This window comes from Archocentrus centrarchus, chromosome 6 (genome assembly GCF_007364275.1).
Source record: "Archocentrus centrarchus isolate MPI-CPG fArcCen1 chromosome 6, fArcCen1, whole genome shotgun sequence".
Taxonomy (NCBI): Eukaryota; Metazoa; Chordata; class Actinopteri; order Cichliformes; family Cichlidae; genus Archocentrus; species Archocentrus centrarchus.
The window spans coordinates 15,764,150-15,782,963 of record NC_044351.1 but is presented as its reverse complement, the minus strand read 5'-3'; the positions used below and the strand labels follow the sequence as shown (position 1 = coordinate 15,782,963).

The 18,814-nt window shown below is 41.4% G+C and overlaps 1 protein-coding gene across 1 annotated transcript in view; it reads right to left on the bottom strand.

Moving 5' to 3' along the window:
• Window positions 1–2,445: 2,445 nt before the first annotated feature.
• LOC115781133 (potassium voltage-gated channel subfamily D member 2-like) overlaps window positions 2,446–18,814 on the bottom strand; it is a 31,384-nt gene continuing 15,015 nt past the window's right edge. The window contains exons 3-7 of the mRNA XM_030730570.1: window positions 7,891–8,053; window positions 7,301–7,399; window positions 6,250–6,348; window positions 4,966–5,186; window positions 2,446–4,004 (exon numbers count right to left, since the gene is read on the bottom strand). Coding sequence (XP_030586430.1) covers window positions 3,830–4,004; window positions 4,966–5,186; window positions 6,250–6,348; window positions 7,301–7,399; window positions 7,891–8,053 — 757 coding nt within the window. The 3' untranslated portion in view covers window positions 2,446–3,829. The remainder of the gene's footprint in view (window positions 4,005–4,965; window positions 5,187–6,249; window positions 6,349–7,300; window positions 7,400–7,890; window positions 8,054–18,814) is intronic.

Sequence of the window (18,814 nt, the reverse complement as noted above, 5' to 3'; positions counted from 1 at the left end):
TCTGGAAATGAGAGGCGACCCCACACCTGCACTGGACTCTGGAAACAACACAGGTTTGGAGGAATACATTGAAATTGCATTTGTGGTGGCAAACGGCTTGATTCTCTTCATCACTTCTGTTGTGGGGGTTGCAGCAAACATTTTTGTCATAGTGGCAGTGTATCGGCAAAAGTCCCTGCAAACTTCGAATAATGCACTGGTGGTCAATCTCGCTGTTATAGACTTTCTGCGATGTGTGATCGACTGCCCAGTTCTCTTAACCATTGTTGTGAGTATGCATCAAAATAGAAAAGTGGACAATTTCATCTGTGATACACAAATGGCCTCTTTCTCATTCAGCTGCTGTATCCAGTTGTTAACACTGGCGTGCATCAGTGCAGAGAGATACCAGGCCATTGCACAGCCCTTCAAAGCTACTCAAAGGAAAAGACGAATTAAGGCACTGATTCCTCTCACATGGACCTTTGCTATTCTGGTGGCTGTTTTTTGTGTGATATTTTTGAAGGACTCACCTGTGCATATAAAATGCCAAGGACGACAGAGAGAAACATTATTCTCCTATGACAAATTTGGTCTTTACATGCTGTTCCCACTGTGGGCAGCATGCTTTGGTGTTATCATTGGATTCTATGCTCGCATATTTGCCCTTGTGAGATCACACAGTCGCAAAGTATTTGATAAAGGTACTTTTCCTCTCGCAAAAAAAGACACAAAAGAAGATAAGCCGAAGAACGAAGGAGCCACAGTCGAGGAAAATGGACGTGGAAGACCTGAGCAAAACCCCACCTCGAGCTTAAGTAATGCTCAGACACAGGCTGAACCAAATTCACCCAAGAAAAGATCTGCACAATCTGTCTTTATCAATTCAGAGCATGAGAAAGAATTTAAAGATACAGTGAAGATAAGCAATGTAGAAACAAAAGAAGAGCAACTTCCAGTACAGGCTACAGTGCTTACTGAGGGGAAACCTTTAAAAACAGAGCAATCAAGCCCCTGTGTCATGAAGGCTGAAGTCAAGCCATCAAATGGAGATGCCGTTTCAAATGTTAAGAGCTTAACCACAAAGGAGGCATTGATCAGTTTCAATACAGAAAAACAGTCCGAAAACAGACTGAACTCTGAAGAAGAAACCAAAGAAACCAGTCCCCTACAGCCCTCTTTGCTGTCTGCACAAAAAGAAAATTCTGAATCTACTGCTGTCTCACTGACTGAGCCTGACCAAGCAATAAACAACAATCAAGGAGGAACACTGGCTGTTGCTGCACAAACTCAGATGTCCGCTTCACCGCCAGTCTCAAGCAATGTCCCTGAAACAGAAGCTATACAACAGCCCGCAGCGGTTGAAGGTGCTGTTTGCATGATGCCTTCCAAAGCAAGTAAAGAGAGAGCGAGCAAAAGGAAAGAGGGCAAAATGGCTAAACGTGCTGGCTACATAATTCTTACCTTCCTCTTATTCTGGTTACCGCTGATCACAACTATCCTGGTGAATTTTTTTATTCACAATAAGACGGATACACAAGTAAGTGCCAGAAACAACAGACTTACAAAGATGTCAAGATGATTCCATTTTCAAGAGCATGTTGAAATCAAACAGATGATTCATCACATGCTGTATTAAGAGATTTTAATCAGATTTTCTGCATATCAAGAGACCGCATCTGGGGTCCACATGAACGCATCTGTTCTATTGTACAATGTCAATCTAAACATCTCTTAACTCATAAAATTCTCTATTATTTTTCAGATAGTGTTCTTTGAGGACATGGCGATCCTGTCAGTGTCTGTTGCCTGCATCACATCACTGAGTGACCCAATAATATATGCTGCAGTAAACCCTCAGTTTTCTACAGAATTTTATCGGCTGAAAAACAGGGTTAAATTCATATTTAATAAGAAAAGATAGACTTTCCACTTCTGTCTACTTTTAAGTAGACCCTACACACAATGATATTCACTGTGCGAGTGAATGCTGAATTTAATTTGTCTAGTCATTGTCCAAATATTAACTAAATTTAATCCCAGTTGTCAAAGTGTGACTTTTTATTCAGGTATAGGAAGCTTATTATTTTATATGCTGCTGTGTTAACTTAGATTTTATGCAGGCTGACGTCTCAGCGGTTACTAAACACTGCAGAGCAGAGGCAGTGCATGCTGTGAGAAGCTGCCTGGACTAACGCAATCAGCTCTGCAGGGGGACGGTGCTGCACTCTCTGTCAAACAATCACTGAGGCCCACACGTCTGCCTCCAGAGGCCCTGCAGCCACGACCAACCGCTGGGCCAGTCAGGTCTTCACATGTCCTCCAGCAGCACCTAATTATTATGCCATCCTGTTATAAAAGATGCTCTTTGAGTAATCATTAAAAAAAAAAAAAACACGCACACACATATTACGAAATCCACCTAATTATGTTCTAATTTAATAAAATAAGAAAAGACATGGGTCATTTAATGGATGTTTCAATAGAGTTACAGTATTTATTCTATCCACTGCACCAAATGCACAATGTGTGTGATCATTTGTCCCTTCTTCCTTGCTGCTTACATATGTAGTCCGTGTTTCATTAAAAGCAGAATTTACATCGTGACATACCAGGCTCATTTGTTTCCTTCCATCAATCTCATTTTTACTGACAAACCAACAAGAAGCAGAGACATACTTTAATAAAACAGAATTCGGCAATGAGGGCATGCAAATCCTTAATTCAACCAGTTAACAGACAGAAAGAGAGTGCCAACAACTGTCAACTAAATCTAGAAATCAGAGGAGCCGGCTTCAAATGCGGTTGATAAAGTCCTAACTGAGATATTTACAACATGAAAAGTGTACAAAATGGCCCTTTGACGCAGTAAACTCCACCAAGGCTCGCTTTTGAATATTATGATAATTGGTAATTCACTGGAATTGATGTTCAACACTCTTTCATATGGTTTTCAGTTCGTTACCACGTGTCCACATTGGGGTTAGTATTAGTTAAGCGCTGCTGAGAACATTCATTTATATTCTACCTTGTGACCTAACTAATATATACCCTGTATAGTTCTCAATATCGATTGTTAACTAACGACAGTGGCTGTCACACAGATCCATATCAGAATGTCAAATATGTAAGCTAACACAGAATTTGCCATTTGACTTTCACTTGCACATTTCACAAACATGTCAGGATGAGTGGTATATTTTACTCCTCATCAAGCGATGTCTTCGACTAGTTAATGAGTCAGTTAATGAATATTCACAACAGTTATCCATTCCAGCGGATGTACGTTTTCAGAATTTACAGCAGTGAGGGGAGTATTAGAAACCATTTCATTGAGGGGGTTTCAAAACAATCGACGTAACGAGCAGTGAGTGAAACAAATGTCCCATGATGTGTAAAGGAGAGTGATTTAATATTCACAAAGATTGCCTTCAGGTAATGAATATGTGTGCTTTGTCATTAGAGGCCATTGAGAATGACCTTTAAACATCTGCCTTTCCTCCTTAAATCATAGACAACAAATATGACTACTTTACATAATCAAAAATAAAGTTTTTTTTTCCTCAGTATTTTTAGGCAACAACGATGACCACGCATTCCTCGCCTTCTTCCTTGCGCTTGCTGTGCTTAATGAAGCAAGATCTGCTGGTTCGCTTCCAAGTCAGCTGTCCACATCATTTTAATACCATGCAGAGTTTGACATCAGATGAGATAACAACTTCAAAAAACCCCTTGACCCCTGTTAATCTTATAATCCCTCTAAGATTATGGCAGGTTGATGCTCGGTGGTCCCTCTCCTCAGCATCTGGCACTTCTTGAGACCAGTTAGCTGATCAGATAGGCGTGACATCTACAAGGCAGATACTCGGACAATGTTGCTCTGAGAGTATGCTGTGGTGGTGGAGCCATCCCCGTCTGATGAAGTCACCACTGGGGCAGATAAGCTGACCATGGAGGGAGTGATGTAAGGTTCATCACATTTCAAGGGCACAGTCTCATCGAGTTTAGCGTTCAGGCTGGCGCGACTATAAAAGAAAACATGGGATTAAAGAGGGTGAAAGGTCTGACCTTTTAAATGTACATTACACAAACCTATATTATATAGTGTTTCTTAATATATTCTTGTAGAGTAAGAAACTTTTTTTGTGTGTGTGTGTAGAGTGATTATTAAGGTATATTGAAGCCATGCAGTGAATGTGAGTACTGTGTACATAAAACCAGGCGTCTACACTGAATATACCCCTTTTACGACGTGGTTCATCCTGTGAAGCATATGCTGTAAAAAATCCAAAATTTTTTATTTACTGTATGAGTACAGTCCTTCACTGTAAATATTAAAATGATGTTCCACACATAAAATGATTGTTACTGTGTGTAACGCAGACTCTTTCACACCAAGATTACTAGACTGGTCGATTCAATTTAGAGTTACAGATTCTTTTTGTACTTAACCTTTTGAAGTATCAAGAAATGCAGATTGTTTATATTTTACTTGCCCGTGGGAATGGGCTTGCTCAGGGGAATTCGCTACCACCCGTTAGAACAGAGAGGAAGGGTATTTAATTTGCAGTACTCACAGAGGGGAAAGAAACCTGTTACTCTGCATAATCCACTGAATGTGCTGTCAACAGTTTTCATGAGAACAATTAGTTAGAAAGCAGCTCCAATGAAAACAGTGAGGATTAAACCGAAACACTGAGCCGGGATGGCATCAATAACTACAGAACATTAGTATATTTATGTCAACACAACCTACATATTGTATGTGGCAGATGTGCATCTTCCCTATGCTTGTAGCTGTGTGTTCACTTGTTGCGCTTTGCTTTTGCTGCATATCAACTATATCACACTCAGTGTTTATTGACGAGCGTAGCGATAATATCATCACTTGCTGACATACTGAAACGACAGAGATATATTCCACAAATGAGTCATTTTATTTCATTTTTAAGCATTGCTTGTAGGCCAGCTGGACAGACTACATACCTGTTGGCTACAGGCCTCTCTCTTATCTGTATGGTGCTGAGCTCCTGGTTGTTTGTGCTGGGCAGGCTGAAGCTGCTCTTCTTTCTGTGGCGTCGAGAGCAGCATGAGCCGAGGCCGTGCGGAGACGAGGACAGGGAGGACGCACGGGAGCCCGTCTTGTTCATTACAGAGATGTCCATGCAGTTTGCCTGGAAAGTCTGCTCGTCCACAAACTCATGATTCTAGACAGGCAGAAAACGGTGACGATTTGGATTCAGTGTTGCTTATGAATCACCCTATTACATCAATGATTGGCTCTGCTCAATAATGAGTAAAGATGTTTCACAATAAAGACTAAACAGACTGAACAGAATCCACTGCAAAATTGTTTAATAATTGGAAAATGAATCATCAAGGGAATAGAAATATATTGGCCCAGATGTCCATATTAACTGCCATCTGTGAAAGCGTTCACAACTGTTATCGCTGTGAAAAATGAGCAGAACTTGAAGGTCAGGCATCGAGTGTGTTTCAGGCCCTGCCAGCAGGTGGCAGGGTGAGGCTGTGTGAGATCTGATGTCTGATGCCTTGAATCATGCCTCTGTTCTTATAGCTTCTCTATGTCACTCTCGGTCTACTCGCTGTTATCTATAAAACACACTGTAAAAAGACCTGATGTAAACCTTTTCATTGCCATGCAAATGGTATGAAACCATTTTTGGAGCTTTTCCCAGATGAAAGGCAAGCCAGGAGAAGGATCATCTATGACAAGAAATACTCATTTACTCCCAGCATACGCCTATTTGCAGAGTTTAGAGCTGCACAAGTGTAAAATCATGTTAAAGCAAAGAATAAAAGAGGCTCCTGCATCTTTAAATTATTAATACTGTAAAATGAAGCACGCCAGTTTGTTTAGTAGAAATAATCTTTGTGGATGGCACAGCCATGTTATCTTTAGCATGTTGCTGGCTTGGGGACTCAACATTTCCCAGCCCCATTTAAAGCTATTTTTAACTTATGCTGAATAGGAAATAGATTCTACAGTATGAGCATGGATGAAAAAAAAAGACACTTTGTTTCTATTTGCAACTCACTGTAACAGGTTGGAACTACTGATGATACTGCGCAGACTGCAGGAGTAATGCAATGAAAGGAGCTTTTTTTTTTTTCCCACAGAGAGCTATTTTAAACTGTGTGAAGTCTGTTACCAAGATAGTAAAAATGAAATATGTCAAAGTTATTATCTGCCAGTGGACATGGCTTTTAAGTTCTTTTAAGTTTCTTTTCTTTTCTTTTCTTTTTTACCGTGGTCTTTTCCAGGCAGTGCAGCAGATGATGATGTTGGCTCTCGAAAGGCGGGCTGGGGGCCTTCCCCACCAGGGCTTGTCCTGCCTCCTTGGAGGCCTTGAAAGAGTTAAAGGGAAAAAACAGAAAACCACAGCATTGTAGATGAGCAGGGTTAGATTCTGCATGAAGATCGGTAAGCAGCAATAGCTTGGCAAGAGTTGAAATGCTGATCTGTAGCACGGCAGCCAATCTACTGAACCTAGTGACATGGCGATGTTTTAGGGATGCACAGAAACTGCGGCTAATCGCAACATGTTTCACTGAGGAAACTGGTTTTATTATTCGTTCACAAATTTGGTGATGGGAACCAGGAAAGCCAAATTCAAACTGAAATCATTTCAGTGCAACAGCAGTGGCACACCTAGACACAGATCAAACAGACTGTACCAAACACAGCACAGATTCTGCACCATAACATCACTACACATTTGACACACACTTTATGAAGCTCTGCACGGCTCTGGGATGGACAGTGTGCTGTATTAGTCTGCACTACAACCCGGATGCTCTAGAAAATATGCACAAAACACACAGCAGATCAAAAACAGAGTTTAGAGGAGATGCAGGCTGAGCAGACAGCCTCCACAGGTGGCCTACTCTCCGGTAAGCCTTTGGCTCCCTTCTTCCCCTCCAAACCCTGTTGGACAGACATGCAGAGCTTGGTCATGAGTAAGTGTGACTGTAATGGCTGAGGCTCCACCAGAAGGCAAGTGTGCCTCCCTGGCCCTCCTGCTGTATGGACAGAGAGAGAGTGTTGACGAGGAATGTCAATGCTGCAGCTGAGAGGGTTGATGTAAGAGAGGACAATCACACTGAAGCACTGGAATGACAGCAGCCCCTGTGTTACAGCATGAAAAGCTTCCCCGTGTGTGTGTGTGTGTGTGTGTGTGTGTGAGGTCGCATGCCCCCCCCCCCCCTTCCCCCGGACCCTCCCCGAGCAGAGTGACATGCAAGCATCAGCGAGGCCCCGGTCAGTCAGCCCCCAAGCCGCTGCTTGGCCCCCCGTTACCTCCTCCAGTGAGTCGATCAGGAGCCCATTTTGTTTGTAGCGCATATAGGCATTAGTGCCTCGAATCTTCGCAGCACGGATTCTAGCGAGGCGAGTTTTCTGTTTGAACAAACAGACCTCTGTTTTAGCCTCTGACAGTTTGTCTGTCTCACTAATTGGCTATGTCTCCCCCTGGCAGCCGCAGTATTTAGTTGAGAAAGGTTATGCTTAAATCTACGATTAGGAAATTCTGCCTTAGCAAACACTTTTAGTAAGAAATGCACATATTGCTATCGAAAAAGCTGCTGACACAATACTCTGAAGATCATTTGTTCAGTCATTGTCATTCCCTCTCTTATTTCTTTCTCCCCCTGAAATATACTTAAGCAAGTCAATACACACATACACTCAATACACACATACACTCAATACACACATACACAGAAGCACAATAAAAGATTAATATTCTGGAAGATAGTGTTTGCCCTGTCATTCTGTTACATGCGGATAAGACAGGGACAGAAGGAAAAAAAGGGCAGATAGAAGCAAAATAAAGACAGATAGGGGAAGAGGAAGACAGGGGCAAAGGAAGTGGGGGAGGGAAGCAATACCCTCTGGGCTCGTCGTTTCTCTGCCCGCTGGCTTTGGTGGTAGATACGGCTGAAGTTTGACACTATGACAGGGACAGGCAAGGCAATGACCAGCACCCCACTCAGAGAGCATATGGACCCAAACACCTTCCCTACGATTGTTTTTGGCACCATGTCACCGTACCTGAAACACACAAAACAGATAAGAGTGAGCGCACTGGGTAGGAAAACAAACAGGGAAAATATTCCACTCGGGAGGTTTGTTTAGCATGTCAAGTTGTTGTGTGCCTAATGTTATTTTTAATAGTCTTGAAATAGTTACAGTGACCTTGGAATATTTCACAACTTCAAATAAAAGTCACACATGTGAGGTGGGGGAAGAATAAATAGGACTCCTCTGATATCACCTCTCCCCGGCCTACTTTCTACACGCCATTGCGATGTTCCTCTTTTAAAACAGTGTTTCATATATAATTACACACCTGCTGGCATCAGCTAATGCTTTCACGTCGTGACCAAATGCGCTACATATCCTTTGTGACCTCTGTTAGCCAAACAGCTTGTGAAAGATACAGGGAGTTGTATCACATTGAGTAAAAGCAAAAGGGGAAGGGAACAGTGTGATGCCAAACACCGGAGAGATCGATTAAGTCTGTGGGCCTCAGCGACAGCCACTGGTGTGTTTTGTTCTTATTCCTGCATCAAAATGGAATATGGAATACAAAGTGAATCCAAAATAAAAATCAACATAAAGAGGAAATAGCTTTTTTGGAAATCATGCATGACACTGATGTGGCGTGTCGCATGGTGCACCTGAGCACCAAGAAAGTATGTCATTTTTCAATGGCGAACAGGCTGCATTCAACAGATTAAGGGCTATGCTTCTGTCAGATTGGACTGACTCACCCCAAGTTCCATCAAATTAATGTGCCTGTCTTCACTCAGAAAGTCAAATCTGTCTGTGTTCAAGGCAAACCTCAAATCAAACCGTCTTCACCTTACTCTCTTTACTCCAGCATTACCTACCAAGCACTGCAGCCAAAGCTACCAAAATGAACAAAAGCAATACAGCTTTCCTGAAACTTTCCTATCTGTTCACCTACTTTTATAACAGGCATAGCTTTGGAGATGGTGAGCCATTATAGGTTCCTGGGCACCATTTTGGATGACAAAATTACATTTAATGCCAACATGTGCAAAAAAAAAAGTCACTCAGAGGCTTTTCTTTCTGAGAAACTGATGGGTTCTCAGCAGGACTTAGCTGTGCCATAATCATATTATGGTGTCTAAATTGGTATGGTTTAACCTGCATGTATGGTTTTTCTCCAATACTATAATAGGACAGAGGCCCTTCAGTTCAGGCCTCTCTTCACTTCTTGACCAAATAAGGATGTATTTCAGAATCCACATATGGTTTCCATCAGTACAGTGGTATTAGATATTGTGGCCCCTCACTGGACATTCACCAATTAAGGGGAAAGGGTATACATACTGAAAAACAGCCTGAAAACTAGTTGAAGCCAGTTTTCCAAAAGAAATCAAATCTGATGGAAACCAAATGTGGGGTGGGACAATGATAGCATATAACTGTTGTGATCTCCTTTCTTGGGGAGAAGAAAGATCTCCCAGACGTCTCCGGAAGCGTTTGACATTGTCTTCTCTGTAATAAACTATATGTTATTCACTGAGGCTTTGTCATTTCTTTGGAACACACACAGAGCAGAAAAGACACAGCAATATCATCCACGATAACACTAGTATAAACTTTTACATGGTATTTAAAAAAAAAAAAAAAAGCAATGCAATAGGTTTAGGTTCCACAACAAGACAAGCCCAGGCATGTCTGAGAGCAAGAGACACGTTAGCCACCAATGACGATTTCGTACATAGGGCTACATCTACACCTACATGGGTATTTTAGGAAATACAACTTTTTCTATGTGTTTTGGCCTTTTGTCCATACGAAACAGCTTTGTGGATCACTGCAAGGGTGGAGAATTTTGTCCCACAGTGTCAAAGCTGTGTGCCTTTATCTCCTTCTCTGATGTCAGATTGTGTGCCATGTCATTGTTTTGGGGGCTTTTGATGGGCCAACATTTCTTCAAATGTGGAAACAACAAGCACATTATGTCACTTGAGGCAGAAACACACCATTCATTACAACCAGGCCACACAGGAAAAGATCCTAGCAGCTGGTGATGTGCCACCCAAATGTAAACAAATGACTCCAGCGAATGAGGCTGGATCACTTTCTAGCTCTACTCCATGTGACAGGAAGAGCAAATGGTGGATAAAGATTACTGAAGCGGTTACATGGTGGAAAAGCAGGACTGGTTAAAAAGCAGCTGGTTAAAAAGCTCAACCCAAGACACAACATCCCAGGTACAAAATATTTTTCAGTTTTATTAGGCAGCAGCTCCTGATGAGTTACAAAGTTGAGTTATTTTAGTTATTGTTAAACTAAATTGTTGAGCAGTTATTTTATGCTTTTATTACAATTTCCAGGGAAAACACTAGCTAGGCAACTTTTTTTTTATATTTGACTTATGTTGCATCACTACTATTCCACTATAGTGCTGCTGTTTGTTTCAATAGATTTGGAAGTGTGCCATGAATGACAGTAGCTCACTGGAAAAGGATGGAAACTGCCCCTTATTTACTTACACTTATAAATGCTGCTGCCTGCAAGCTGCAAGCATCAAGAAAACATTGTTCAGTACCCTCTTAATGCAGAGTGTCACCCCCTACAATTAGGAAGGAGGTATTCCTTAACAGGAAGAGCCAAATCAGACGTGTGAGATCATTTTTGCATCTGCTGGGTTATTAAACAAGCTGTAGCTGCTGCTACTATACACAATGTGGATTTTTGCATGGATTTTTTTTTCTTAATTTAAATAGTAATTTTTAGTGCTTTAACAGCTCATTGCAAGTTTATTATGATGATATCTAATGTAGTGTATTAAATATGTGTCTATGTATTTTCCATTCATTTATGTGTAGGTTGTGTAGACTACTCTTTGCAATCCATATTGTCCCCCTGGGGCAATAAAGGTAATTCAGTCCAATTCAAACATTAAGCTGCAAACATGCAGATGTGATTACATTCAAGATTATTACTTATTAGATAGAAAATCCTGATGCCTCCAAGGAAATTAACAGATCCAGACAAAAACCTCCAAATTCTTTACACAAATCATTTGAACATAATCTGCATATTCACAAACAGCTCTGTGCTGACATGGTAGGCCACCAGCCGCACTGAGGTTTAAAATGAATGATTCCAGGCACGTATGTTTTCCTTGTCATCCAAACATCTCTCCGTGTGCTGCAGAGGACCGCCAGTTCACACGTTTGCAGGTGGGTGAGATGAATGAGTGAGACCCTAATGCGCAAATGACCTGAGAAGACCATTACCTCCCGAGAGTAAGATGAATGCAGGTAGGAAGAAACATCAGCATTGCTCAGTGGCTGTGACAGTAGTGCGTCTCTCAAGTGAGGCAGGGTAATGTGAATGTATCGCTACACGGGAGGTTGACTATTTCATAAATGAAGTTGTCTAATGCCCACAGACGTCTGCTTGAGTCATTAGCCTCAGGTTTCCATCATGTTGGGCCCAACTGTCTGGGCTTTTACAGAGCTCGGGCGGAAAGATGTAAAAGTGGACATTTTAATATCACGCTTGATGGAACTTCATGTACAACAGTTTGCTTTCAAGTTGACTAATCCGACACAGATGTGATTAGTTTCGCAGTTCATTACAGGTCAAGTCATTTTCCTATCTAATGGCAGACAAAGACTGAAAGCAGGTGTCAGTTATTGGTTCTGGATGTACTGCTGAAAGCCTAATAAGAGATCCATATAAAAATGGAAGACAGCATTCCCTCACATGTGTTCTACTCCAGTGGGAGAAGTGGCGAGCTGCAGCCACGTCTGTTGTGGAATACAGTGTGTTGCAGTGACTGTCTTCTTTTTGAAAGCATAGTAGCGAATGGATGGAAAAAGAAAAGCAACAAGCACACTCTGGAGAGAAACAGTAACAGTGATGGATTGTTCATAAGGGAAAGCTGAGATACACAAAGCTCTGCCTCCTGGATGATGGCAGAGGCAGGAATTAACAGCAACAGCAGATTGAAGTAATGTTCCTGCTTTGTTCTTGTTGTCTTTAAGTACCAGGTACCCACATTTGATACCCTTGCTACCCTAAGCTGACACGGGTGAGACACAAAGAAGGATGGCCAGATTCTTATCCTCACTGCAGAGGATGAAGAGGATTGTCGAAATGAGTGAGTATCATCCCCCAGTTCCACCCACCTAAAGCCATACTCCGCTCACACTCACACCAGTCTTAAAAACAACGCATTCTGTAGAATTGTCCAACGGTGAGATGACAGCATTGCAGATGAAGCTTGGTGTGGTGAGAGAGAGTGAAACGGTGGGGTTGCCTCAGAGAGTGTAGGGGAAATGTCAGACTCAAAGGAATATTTGAAATCTAGAAATGGAGGGGGGGTGAATGTCCTTGCCTGGCTTGGATAATAGACCAATCAAACATTCATGAGTCCTGTATCAACCTGTGTGGCAGAGTTTGTGCAGTTGACCTTAAAAGCAGTGCGGTATTCCATCAGGGGTGCTCTGAGACAGATTTCAGTACATGACCTCACTGCCTCACAGCTAGCGTCGACACCTCAAAACAGGGACACGCCTGAACACACAGGAACTAACACACAGTCAAAACAGACACTTGTTTGTGTGTGTTTGTGTGTGTGTGTAAGGCCTTTAATTTGACATCTAGTTAAACCAATCCTCCTTCCTAAAAAAGCAATCTTGTTCCTTGATTGTCTTCCAGAACCCTGTGTCTGAAATCTGACTGCCATCTGGTTAGTGGGAAGTGAAAAAAAAAAAAAAAGATATCTGGATGACTTTACAGACACGTCATTTGTTTATTTTTCTTTTCAGAGACAGGGCAGGTTCTTTTTCTAAAAATTAAACCAAATGAAATGAACCTTTTCAAGTAATAAACTATCCTTAAATGAGTTTTTTTTTCCTGGTCATTTGCGCCACTGTGTCTGCTGCACACAAATACTGTTTGGTGGCTGATAGGAGAAGAGCAACACTTAACGTAGAAGTTACAAATCCCTGACTTTAAGCGAGCACAAGCTCAGGTTTCTGAAATAAGCACAGAGGCCTGAAGTAATCACACTGCTGTCCCAGCAACTCACATTCCAGTTGCGATTATTGCCAACAGCTTACTAGTGCTGACAATTAGGATCCTAGAAGGGTTGTGGCAGATCTTTGAGAGGGCTTTGTCAACAGCACTGAAGACCAATCACCCACTGGCACCTCTGTCACCTCCTAGCCTCCATTTCCAAGGTTTTAGTATGAAACTAGCTCACATACTGCACAAGTGACTGTAGTAAAGTGCATTAATCAAAGCAAATGGAATAGCTAATGTTCAAAAAGCCTCACAGTGTTCGATTGCACCGATAAGCGATCAAGGTCAAGGTGTTCAAAGAAGGAAAAATCCTGTGATTAAGATACTGAAACTGCTGGACTGCGAGGTGACATCCTATTAAATCCTTCATGGTAAAGACGTTAAATCTCACTTTCATCAAAACACACTTTGATCTACTCCAATTTGATATTTCAGTGAGAAGCAGTGGAATGAAACTAATTTAATTATTAACCGTTTTGATTCATCAGCTGATTAGAATAAAGATGAGTTAAGCACACTGTCCTATCTCATGCACCATCTATGCATGTTGTTTTATAGCAATAATTACTAAGGGACCTGCAATCTGAAAATCTGAATCTCAAATTAATTTCAGTCTCACTTTCTTCCCTGAGACTGATTGAACTTCACATCCCACTCAGCATTTGTCTTTTATGCTCTGAAAGTCACAGTGAGCTTACTGTGCTAAAACAAGGCATTCATATGAAAAAAAAAAAAAAAAAGCACTTTTATCAAGAAATTATGTGCAGGTCAGCAACTTCTAGTCTGCATTTTCTTAGATTGGTAAACTCCCACCATGCTTTGTGTATCAAGTCTCCTCAGCATCTCTTTGATAACTCTGTGAATGCATGATTTTCTGTTTGACCTTCACCGAACATCTCATTGCGCGCCGACTCCCCATCATGCTTCCAGAGGTAATTCACTGGCTCAGTTTCACAGTTCAGTGGTTTCTACAGTGCAGACAAGCCCTCCAAACCTGTGAGACCAAATCCTGTCAATTATAGAGAAACTCAGATACTGTCACCCACTGTACCAATCAGAAGTTGATAATGACAGCGAGAGGCATTAAAACTGTGCAGGGACAACGGGATAGTGGCAAGGTCAGGAAGTATTAGGTGCTCTTAAAGTGAAGACATCTCCTGTGGGCAGTGGTGTGAAATGTACCACAGAGATTAAAGTGTCAGAGTGGACGCAACATTAAAATCTTCTCTAAGGACTTAACGGAGACTCTTCCAGACATTAGTCTCCAGTCATGACAAGGAGCAAATGGAGCAATGCTGCACAACAATACTGTTCTCTGTACCTTCTCCATGAAGGCTGAAAGAGCACAATATTCATCCGCGCTGACAGCTAAATAATAGATGTACCAAAAAGAAAATGTAATTTTACTCCAGAACTCTATCATACTATGAACTATGAATTGTGAATTTGAGGAAAATAGATTACACTGCCTGAATGTCAAAAAAGTCATACTAACATGAATGGCAAAATGATATAGATTCTCTGACACTGTATTTGTGAAGACTGCGAGATTTATAGATTACTGAGAGGTCGTGAGGGTGGTTATGTCATATTAAGACCCTTCGTAAAAATTTAGTTTGTAAAAGTGTGAATGCGTAGGCTAGGCAATCATTCTTTTATGTATCAGCAGGTTGTAAATCTGACAATTAAGTGAGAAAAGAGTAGTCAAATATACATATACAGATAAACAACAGAAAGTGAAGGTAGCAGAATGAAGGAAAACTCTCTCATAAATGTATATTATTGATGCACCAAATGTGCATCTGTTGTGTGTTCTGGTCAGCACGTTAAAATATTAAGGACATTTTGTGTTTCTCTATTTTCACCATGAACAGACTTCAAGACAGTGCAAATAAAATCTTTGTAATGCCAGATAGACTGGCAGAATCACTGGGGGCTGGCATTCTGCACAGTTTGCACACCTTACAATATGTACCACTGCAATGCTGGGAGACATACCACAAGGCTTCAAGAATCTGAAACACAATAAATGAACATGATCTCCAGCATGATCCCTGAACACAACACATCATTCCTGATGTTCTGCACCGCATCTCTGGCAAGAGGCCGGGAGCACAACATCCAAAATGCTGCCTCTCCTGGGTTTGGGCACCAAAGACTGATGGGATTAAGAGTGTGTGGGCTGATAGGACTCAACTCTGATGCTATCCCTCAGATATACATCATTATAGAGAGGGGAATCCCACAGGAACTGGGATTAGCCTGCTAGATTTTCACTGCAGGTGATAAGGGAGAGAAGGAGAGGCTGGCAGAACTACACAACATAATGGGGAGATGGGGAGGCACAGATAGGAGGGAGCCAGAGGACCGCACTGCCTGGTGTTATGCATGTGGTAGGAAAAACAGGGTGCTCGGGTATGAGTAACTGTGAACAATAGCTACAGGGAAGGACAACTTTGAGATAGGTGCACGTCACAGTCTCTGTGGGCAATAATGCGGCATTGTTCTGGCTGTTTGTTGAACTGCAGGAAAGATGTAGTGTGGAGCAGATGCAGGAGATCATTTTTTTTATCATTTTCACAATCCAGCTGAGATCTGGTCTCTGCAAATTTGTGAAAGCCGACGAGTGGAGCCGAAAGTTGGCATGTGATGTTCGTGGAAGCAAGAATGTGTTGCTGCGTGTCAGTCAGTGTTAATGCATTGTAAATGAAGGCTTTGTGGCGCTGCAGTGTCTATATAACTTTGATCCTCCAGCTGAATGTTCACCTCAGAGTCTCAGGAACTACACAGACCCAATAAAGACGGGCAAAATTCCTCTTCTAGCCATGAAGACACAGATAAACCATATAGAATAAATCCCTCACGTATGGCTCTGGCAAAGGCACCTCAGTTCTCTCTCACTCACATATCAAACATGTATTCCCCCAGCCCTGCAAATCCCAGCTTAACCCTCACCCTGCAAAACCAGGCGGCTAGTTATCACCGCGGCTTTGACATTAGCATGCACGCCCTCTCTCATTTGGGAGATCTTCTTAAGAGTCAGGGATGATAAAAAGCTTTCCTCTTTACCGCTCTTCCGCTCCTGACTTTGACTCACCCTTCCTCTGCCTGGACCTGCCTGCCTCTAACTATGAGTTGGAGATGAAACGCTTCATTCACTTTCTTTTTCTCCTCCTTTTCTATTATCATGCAGTGCTAGCACAGCCCTGCTTGACATTTTTCTTTTCTTCTACTCCTCTCTAGTCTCTAGTCTACACCTGCTGACACTTGAGAAACAAGTGCAGTACTATGCAAAAAAGCACCCCTTTTCCACTAATACTGTATATGCCAAGTCACCTCTTGGCCCACTTGAGCTCCTTGCGGTCATAATTACAACCATTTCCTTGTGGCATTTGCTTTCAATAACTAAATGAAAGGCTGTTTTATATTATTAGAAGTTTTAAGAGGGTTGTGTTGACCTGGGCCGAGAAAATAGCACGCCACCCTGTAAATATGAGAATAATGATTTGTGCATGTTTAAAGGGAGGTCTGGGAGATGCTTCAATCAGTCTGGACATGATGAAACCAAGGTGAGCCAACTCAAGCATTGCTTAGAGTCTAATTTGTCATTACATGTTTAGATTTCTGCCCATCCTCCTTACATCATTCCATAAAGCCGAGGGCTAAAAATATATTCCCACAACGTCGGTATAATACTTTGATAATGCAATTACACTCCTTCGTGACTGAATGGGGAGGGCAAAGGAACATGAAAGACGGGCTGAGAGCACGATGGGGCGACAGAGCTATGGATTATAAGGGAACGTGATAATAAAAATGAAATCATCAGACACTCAAGCGATTATGCTAATGAACTCATTCTGTATTCATCGTAGGTTAATCTGCATGCTGGCAAGAGAGCGGTGGCATTTTCTTGAACACAGAAAGCTTTGATTGAACTGGCAGCAGGTTAGCTCACCTCTGGAATCTAAAGGCAGGGTTAAAGGTGAAAACTGAATTTTTGAAGATGACAGGTTGAGGAAAAACTAGTAGTAATGATAGTGGTGGCTGTATTTATAATGTTAGAAAAAAAAAAAAATACACATCATAAAGACAAGTAAGATGGGGCTCACAAGGGCAAAATATGCCAAACTGGCTTTTTACTGAAACACAATGTACATGAGAACCAGTGCCGACGCTCAGCTAGTATTGACCAGATGAGATTTCAAAGGGAACCTCGCGACCTTTGTTGTCCGGTCAGGTGATGGAGAGGAGGAAAAAACGTGAAAGGTCTCCTGGATTAGTGCCTCTGTGTTGGAAAGGGGAACTAGTCCAGGAGCCTCATCACACTGACAGCAGATTAGTGCTCCACAGCGCCAGAGCAGACGGCGCAAGATTAACTTTGATGTGCGATTCCACGCAGAGCAGCCGCTGGAAACCAGCTTCCTCCACCAAATGGCCCCTTTACCCTGACTTTGCAGAGTGTGCATTCATGAGCTACGCTATCTAAAAATCTGCTTATTTAATGGCAGAGTATAGTGTCACCGGATAGATGTAAAGGGTGGCATTTTGGGCCATTTGCCCTTTAGGCCTGTATCTATAATTTTCATTATCAGTTAATGATTTTTTTTTTTTTAATGTGTGTGTGGGTTTTGTGTTTTTAAATGATATAAGGGTGCTCCATCAATTTTTCAGATAAAGATCAGTTTCCTTATAATAAGGAGAGGTACTTGTAAAAACAGCTGTGTAATGTTTTCTGTGGATCTTGAGGAGGTTTATCTGGTATATATAACCCCTGACTATGTCACAGCAGTGTCATCAGGGTTATCTGTACTTTGGCTATAAGATAAAGTCTGTTAAAATGGAGTTTGAAAGAAACAGGAATTTACCAGTCAGGGGAGGTTTAATGAAACAGTTCAGCTTGTGAGATTTCTGAATCAGTTTGTCGCATGACTCACAGCCATACGAAAATGTAATAATAAATGGAGTGCCCCATTAATTCAGATGTTTAAACTATTAAATTAAAAAATAATTGGAAATGCCCATCACAGTATACCAGAGCTGAAGGTGATGTTTCAAACCCAAAGGTTATTTAATTTCCAATTACAGAAGACAAATAAATGCTGATATCAAAAGGTAGTAAGCCAACATGTCAATTGATTCATCTTTGTGACAAATGACAAAAAGGTTGTGTTAAAAGCTCCAGATAAGCTAACAAATAGACTGGCAATAAGGCTGTTCAGTCAAAATACAATTTCTAGTCTAAATTAATTCATGAATGAAGTGAAAAATGAGTTTTGGCCTGTATCTAAAGTCATGTTAATGTCATAGCAAATGGTTAAAAAAAATTGGATATTCACAAGCAGGATTGAGGATAAGCAATAAATAAAAATAATTAAACAATTCTGGAGAAAAGGCAAAAGTCACAGGATAATATGTGGTGAGGAAAAGAATGAATTTTCCTTAGGCTCAACAACAAAAACAAAAAAGTTCTAGATTCTGTTTGAGCTGCAGCGTTAAATTGTCTATGTCAGCTTTTTGCACCAAACAGCTGCAGCCTCTCATATATGGGTTCACTTCAAGTATACACATACATTCAGGATGCTTCGTATGGGATATTGTAAGTAGATACAGTACTCAATACATAAATGGCCTGTGCCAGTGAAGTATTGTCTTTGAAGCAAACATCAAGGTAGAAAATACAGCTGTTTAAAAAAAAAAAAAGGAAACAAAGAATAAAACAAAAAGCGGTTGCCA